This window comes from Drosophila hydei, unplaced genomic scaffold, assembly GCF_003285905.1.
Source record: "Drosophila hydei strain 15085-1641.00,03,60 unplaced genomic scaffold, DhydRS2 tig00000172-arrow-pilon, whole genome shotgun sequence".
Taxonomy (NCBI): domain Eukaryota; kingdom Metazoa; phylum Arthropoda; class Insecta; order Diptera; family Drosophilidae; genus Drosophila; species Drosophila hydei.
The window spans coordinates 3,348,187-3,355,234 of NW_022045682.1; the positions used below are offsets into that span (position 1 = coordinate 3,348,187).

The 7,048-nt window shown below is 35.6% G+C and overlaps 2 protein-coding genes across 2 annotated transcripts; both read right to left on the reverse strand.

Moving 5' to 3' along the window:
• Positions 1-1,340: 1,340 nt before the first annotated feature.
• On the reverse strand, positions 1,341-2,769 carry LOC111595866 (angiopoietin-1-like). Its single transcript, XM_023309782.2, has 4 exons — positions 2,324-2,769; positions 2,075-2,272; positions 1,503-2,010; positions 1,341-1,431 (listed from the first exon to the last, which is right to left on the reverse strand). The coding sequence occupies exons 1-4, from the start codon at positions 2,709-2,711 to the stop codon at positions 1,344-1,346; spliced, it is 1,182 nt and encodes a 393-aa protein (XP_023165550.2). The 5' UTR covers positions 2,712-2,769; the 3' UTR covers positions 1,341-1,343.
• A 363-nt stretch (positions 2,770-3,132) lies between these two features.
• LOC111595867 (angiopoietin-1-like) lies at positions 3,133-4,577 on the reverse strand. Its single transcript, XM_023309783.2, has 3 exons — positions 4,179-4,577; positions 3,380-4,106; positions 3,133-3,319 (listed from the first exon to the last, which is right to left on the reverse strand). Exons 1-3 carry the CDS (start codon positions 4,546-4,548, stop codon positions 3,217-3,219), a joined length of 1,200 nt encoding a protein of 399 aa, XP_023165551.2. The 5' UTR covers positions 4,549-4,577; the 3' UTR covers positions 3,133-3,216.
• Positions 4,578-7,048: the final 2,471 nt, after the last annotated feature.

A 7,048-nucleotide genomic window follows, 5' to 3' on the forward strand; every position in this document is an offset into this window, starting at 1 on the left:
TATTTTCGGACCCTTACCAGGCACATCACGTGCCGCCAAGACGCATTTCGTCACCTGAGCAACGGTTCACAATTGCTGTTTAGTGGCTGGCTCTTAGATTTGTTGTGGGGGGGGGGCGGTCTATGAATCTTGTTCTGGGCTTAGGCTAAGCGTATTCCACATTTTAACGGCCGAAATGGCACATGGTTTTAGTTTAAATATATTTTGTCTACCCTGTAATCAGTGGTTGTGCCGGCGGGGTATATTGGACTTGTTGGAATGTTTGAAGGCGTATTCGATCCGCATGAAGATTTTTGTTTTGCAGTTTGTATTCTTGGAAAGTAAAATTATTTTCAGAATTTTTTAAATCAATAATAACTTACTCCAATATGAAAACTAAGCTATTAAGATTTCTCTAGTAGGGAGTGCCAAGCTAGTAGATACCATGAACCAGGACAGAGAAACTATTTTAATCTTTCTGGGCTTGGGCATGGGCATGGACATGAGCAAGGGATTTGTTAAAAAATTTCTAGATGATCACTCCAACTCGACTATTGTAGCTAAAGATCTATCAATACTTCATAAAATTCGTATACAGGGTATTTAGATATCTACATTTATGAATATGTTCTTTGATTTCTTAATATACCAGTTAATTATGTCCTGAACTTAAGCAACTCCTGGTTATTTATGTATGTGACTTCTTTATAGCTATAAAATGGAAGCCGCTAAGGCAGCTTAAGTTCCCACTCTCAACTTTTTCCCAGTTGCGCCGTTTTCCGCTAATTTATTGGCCTTTAATTGCAGCTGGCTTAAGCTAAATATTGGCGGTTTCCAATGTGCAGCGGGCATGAAATTGGCAGTCAATGCAGACATAGCATTAGTCTATATCTCTCTATATATGTATGTATTGGTATACATAACGGCGAGCAAAGAGATTATATTAATTAATTTCCCATCGATTGCAATAATAGCCAAGCATTGTCTTTGTCGCTACTCGAGTGTGTCTAAGAGGATAAAACGTTGGCTGGACAACCATGCCAAGTTATCATTGTGGAGACAGCTCTCTCAAATGGAAACTATTTATATGTATACTCTGTTAATTTATAATGCAATAGGGTATATGAGACGAAGAGCAAAGTCAAGCTGTCTTATTGGGCTACTTACACATTTTCCGATATTTATCGATATGAAATCGATCATAGAAAATTGGTTTTATTTTCTTAAGCAACAGAAGCTGAAAATATAATTTTAAAAATCAAAAAGCTATGCGTATCGTAGTCGGATACTCCCGACGAGTTTTCTTTTATTTAAATTATATACATAATTACTTCAAAGGTATTCAGATACTTTTACTGTCCTTTCTACTTGCGGCGTATCATCATGTAGGCAGTTTTGAAAAAAGATTGTTCATTATGACCCCAGAAGGGATAGTAGTCCGCAAACAAGTTACTGCAAGAGAACCAACGGGATATATATATATATAAATATATAAATAAAGCAGGAGTCAAATATTTACTCACGTCTGAGTTTTGTCTCTTTGAGAAAACCACCAGCCACCGAGGAAAGTGTGTTTCTTGTAATAGTTTGACTTAGGATTGTTCACATCAAGCATTACAAATCTCTGACCTATGCTCGCAGACATGCCATCGGTGGCATTGCCTGTGTAAGCTCCGAGATGTAAACGATATCCGTTCGTGTCATTGCCGATTCGAAAGTAGTCGTAGTGAGCATAGGACACTTGATTATTCGAATTGGTCAGCTGTATATATAGTTCGTATTGTGCGGTGCTTGTGATAAGGTTTAGTTTATCCACTCCAATAAAATATTCTGTATTGTGTTTAGTAAACCCAGTTTGAAGTGCGCTCCAATTGAGATTGAGGGGAACAGCTGTATATGCGCGTTTCAAAACGATAATCCACTCGGGTCCGTGAATATTCTTATCACAAAGTACTTTGGGGCCAGGCATTTGATTAAGGCTCTTATGATTAACAGGCAAGCAGCAGTACGACTTGTTTCTTGGGCATCGTTCTAAGATAGAGAGAGAGGAAGTTTAAGAGGTAGTAATATATTTGGAATGTGATGTTTCACTTACTTTGTAAGCGGGCTTTCAACTCTCTTATTTCTTTGGACTTTTCTTCAATTTGTTGCTTATATTCGAAATCCAGTTTAGCAATCGACTGATTTTCTTTTTGCTTTAACTCTAAGATTTCTTGTTTCAATTGAGCAATTTCCAAACTTTTAGCTTGGATTTCTTTCAGTTGTTCTGCATTAATTGTTAATGGAGTTTGATCTGAAATAATAGTATATATATTTATATATAATATTTAATATTGTTTCTTACCTTGTTCCCTTTCTATGTGAATATTTTTCATACACAATTCAGTTTTATTTTTTGATTCTAGCTTATTAATTTGCTGTTTGCATTCTGTGATTTGAACTGTTTGGTTCTTTGAGTTCTGCTCACAGCTGGTTAATTGAGTTTCCAATTCCATTAGATGCTTCTCTGTAGTAGCCTCTTCATTGCACTGCAATTTGTCAATTTCCAGTATCAATTCACTTTCCAGATCTTTTAGATTTTGTTCGTCTTTTTGCACCGATTCCTCATACGCATCAAATTCTTTTATTAGCTGCTCTACGGTTTTCGTGTTGACTGATTCGAATTGCAAACTTCGCCTGCAGCTAGTCAAAATTAAATACTGAACAGTGAAAATAAGAAAATATTTTCCCATTTTGTCAGCGCCTCGAAGCGTTTTTCCCTTGAGTCCCAATGAAACTGCACTAAAGTTAATAAGTAGCATTGAAAGCTGCTGGATGCCAGCTGAAGCCGTTCGCTTATCAGCTTTACTTTATACTATATAGTATTAAGTAAAGTATATAAAAGATGCACCGATTTCTTATCTCAGCTCTTATACTAATTCTTAAAATATATTCTCAGGCTTGTTATTAATAAGAAGCTTCAAGATTGTTTAATGGCTTGTCAGCTTCCCCATTTGATTGTTTTAATGAAAGGTTTTAATACATGGGAAGGTCGGATGACATCGACTGCCATACCAGATATAGGAATTCCCAAAATTGTCGCCAGCTGCAAAAGTCAAAAGCCAAATGATGGTCAGATGGTCGGAAGGACTGACAGAAAAATGGATATTGCACTGAACCAGTAAACTCTTGCAGCATTCGTAGTTTATTTAAATAATGTATATATCTCTTAAATATGTTTCTTATGCTATATAAATATTAGTGCCTTGACTGCTTAGGTCGAATCATCATGGACACAGCTTTCATATTACGAAGAGAACCATTTACTGACCAAACCGGCGAAGTGCCTCTGTTTAAGTTGCTGTCAGAGAAATTTCATATTTATATATTTTTATATATGTATATATAGTAATATATTTACGTTTCGTTGCAGCTGTAAGGGGGGAACCACCAGCCACCAGAAGGTTTGATCACACATAAATTTCTTGTGGTTGTAAATTTCTGATTTCTGCTGGAAGCCATCCCATCGGTTGCATTGCCTCTGTAATTTCCGAGATATAAACGATATCCGTCGACGTTACTGCCGACTCGGAAAAAGTCGTAGTAAGCATAGAACATATAATTATCATAATCAGTTAGCTCTATATAAAGTTCGTATTGTTTGGTGAATGTGATAAAAAATATCTTTTCCAGTCCAAAGAAAAATTCCGATTGATAGCGACCAAATCCAGTTTTGTATTCATTCCAATTGCGTTCAAACGAAACGCCTAAGTGATTACGTTTCTGGATTACTATCCAACTGGATCCGTTAATAGATTGTTTACAAAGTACGTGAAAAGCCTTCGCTCCTTCAACCTGTATTAATTGTATTCCATTTGCGGACGAGCAGCTGCTCGCCAGAGCTTTCGGAGTACTGCTCTTCAGCTGGGACTCCACTTTTGGTACTTGTTCCTTCAATTTATCAATAGCAAATATTTTATTTTGGCAATCGCTAAGTTGCTGTCGATTGATGGTTGACTGCCTTTTCAGGGCGTTCATTTCATCTAATTGTTTTTTCAATTGATAAATTTCGTTATTTTTAACTTGAATTTTATTCAATTGATCTGCATTAATACTTAATTGACTTTGCAGTTTGCTTTTTAGATCAACTAGAGAGAGAGAGAGAGAAAGAGAAAGATGAAGTGAGTTGTGTATATATTTAACATGATATTCCGTCTTACTTAGCCCCTTCGTGAAGGTTTCTATTGCAACATTCTTGTTATCCAATACAGTTTTGTATGTCGCCATTTGCTGCTTGTGTTTATTTTCGATTTCAAGTATATGATTCATCCATCTGTACTCAGAGTTAGCTAGCTGATTTTTCATTTCTAATAATCGACTGTCCATTGCTTTGTCTGTTTCAGTGCAATCCATACTCTCCATCCCTGCATTCAATTCGATTGCCAATTTGTTGAGCTCTTCTTCGTTTGACTTAATTGATCTTTCATACGTTTCCAGATCTTTTAAAAATGCCTCCAAAGTCTTGGTGTTGACTGTTTGCGATCGCAATATTAAAAACAGCACAAGAAACACAGCAAAAGATTTTGCCATTTTAATAGCGCTTCGAAGCGTCTCTCGCTTGACACTCGCAACAATTGAAGAAATTATGCTATTGCAGTCGCTGTAATTGCGATTGAATTAATAGAGCAAACAGCCGGAGTCCTATCGCACTTTCCATATAAGCATATAATAAAATGCTGCTTATCGTACATTTTTTGTGTTTCCTCAACTCAATGAGCTTGCAAAGAAGGGGTATATTAATTGGTCAACAATGTCAAACTAATCGATAGGGTTTTGCATGAAATCGATAGCAATATCGATTTTTAGACGTTCCTATATCACACACATCAACACTAATTTAAATCGATACACTGTTGTGTAAAATAGATCATAATCGATATAGATATTCAGATGCTGCTATAGCACACTAAGATAAGGAATTTTAACAATCGATAATCTCCTGCTAATCGATAAGTAATCGATAAGCATCGATATCGATATTTTGATAATGCGATATCATACGCGAATCAAAATTATTGTCAAATCGATAACTTTTTGCATAAAATCGATTAGCATCAATATCGACTTTTAGATGCTCCGCAATCAAACCGATATAAACATTATTTTCAGTAATTGATAGCTTTTCGAGTAAAATCTATTTGAATTGATATCGGTATTGTCTTATGATCAATTTGCAGATCTCTTAAAAATAATATTAACTACCTTTTTATTGCCTTCATTCAAATAAATAATAGATATTGCTTAAGTTAAGTTGAGGGCATTTCCTAGTCGCCCATTCATTATGCTTCTCACAATACGAATTTCTAAAATGTATTGTTCGAAATTCCTTATCAAAAATATTGTGCACTTAATTAAATATATATTATAATTATTATATTAGATTTTTTTTTACTTAACTCTAATCTGCTATAGCTTTCCTTGAATTCAATCGAATAAGATTTCTGGCACAAGCTTCTGGCTAATTATACTGAAAAATAAATTGAATTTCCTTTTGTTTTCATGCATCTGGGGCTGGCCACTAATTAATCTAATTTCCTCATTTAGTTTGCATTTGCTGCGAATGCAGCAGATGCCGATATGAATTGCTATACCTATTAATAATTGTGCTAATTGAAATTATATTTGTTCTTTTACGCTTTTGCTCTTGGCCATGTGCCTAGCCAAATGCAGTTGAACTTTCGAGTGTCTCTTGTCTGTCCGCTGCTGATTATGTTTGCCTTCGCTTCCGCCATAAAGAAGGGCCAGGCCGCTGGATTTGTTTGTTCTGACTAAATGCTTGGCAAATTGTGCGTTTTATGCTGCAAATGAGGCAGCAGCAGCGTTTGATGTGAACTGATGTGCAGCGCATAGAATCGAGGGAACTGCAAGAATGACTAGAGATTGATCTAACTGTGGAGAGGCAAAAGTTTCTCATGTTAAAATTTAACATGCATGTAATTAAAAAAATAGCCTTTAAATTTGCAGAGACAGAGAAAGAAGCGACTAAAAGACAGAAATTTTCTAGCTCATGTTAAAAATTGACATGCATGTTAAAAGCTAATGTTAAATATCTAACGTCACTAAAGATAAAGTAATGAATATGTACAACTCGAGCTGATAAATACACAAGAAATTTCTTAAGAGGACGTAATTATCATCATGTTAAAAATTAACATGGATGTTAGAAATATGGTTCAATCATCGGAAGTCCGCTTAAAAACTTTTGTGCTCATAAAGTAGATGGAGCCATCAACTTGCTTGTCTTCGCTGTAAAATTGAACATAAATATTAACATATAATAGTATAAAAAATAAATAATAATATATAATATATATATATATAACATATATAATAATAATTATATTCCAGTTAGCGTAAGTGATAAAAATTGGTAGCTGATGTCAAAATTTAACATGCATGTTAAAAAAAATTTTGAAAACATATATAATACGAGCTATATTGAACTGGTTCAAAGGCCCATGATTATTTTTTTAGTTATGGCCAAATGAAGTCAAATTTTGTTTGGCTTTTTAAAGCCACTGGCAGAGTGTGTTTGCTCAGCTGTGACTTCATTTCACTTTACATATACATAACTGCTAACAGTAGCTCGCTTAGATCAATCCCCTGACGTCTCTGGCCTGATGTCTGTCTGTAAGGAGCTCGGGCGAAGATAATGTGCTCTGACTTGCGTCAAGGCAAAGTTAAAGTCGAAAGTTTGCCATCAACAAAATGATTCTAAGCCCTGCTAAAAGTTTTATGACTAGACACTTTTTGGGGGCCTGGCTCTCGTCAATATGCTAATAATGTAAAACGCACGGCCGGAAATTGTTTAGCTATAAACTTTGTTTGCGGCTTGCCAAAAGGCGTATGAGTGGAGCTTGCTCTCCCACACAAATATGTGACGTTTATGAAGTGAGTGACGTGCATATTTGTAGCTCGCTTGAATACAGCCTCCGTCACTCACCCCTAAGTAGATTTTGACGTCTGCTAATCAGTGTTTCAACTAGCGCAGTTATCAATCGAAACTTTGACTTGTATGTGAGCAAGGAGA

Bases quoted from the DNA above. Each gene is read 5' to 3' on its own strand.
- LOC111595866 (XM_023309782.2), bottom strand. From the start codon at position 2,711: ATGGGAAAATATTTTCTTATTTTCACTGTTCAGTATTTAATTTTGACT. The intron at 2,273-2,323 runs GTAAGAAACAAT...CTATTATTTCAG, and splicing joins TCACATAGAAAGGGAACAAG to ATCAAACTCCATTAACAATT. The intron at 1,432-1,502 runs GTGAGTAAATAT...GTTCTCTTGCAG, and splicing joins CAAAGAGACAAAACTCAGAC to TAACTTGTTTGCGGACTACT.
- LOC111595867 (XM_023309783.2), bottom strand. From the start codon at position 4,548: ATGGCAAAATCTTTTGCTGTGTTTCTTGTGCTGTTTTTAATATTGCGA. The intron at 4,107-4,178 runs GTAAGACGGAAT...CTCTCTCTCTAG, and splicing joins AACCTTCACGAAGGGGCTAA to TTGATCTAAAAAGCAAACTG. The intron at 3,320-3,379 runs GTAAATATATTA...TTTCTCTGACAG, and splicing joins CCTTACAGCTGCAACGAAAC to CAACTTAAACAGAGGCACTT.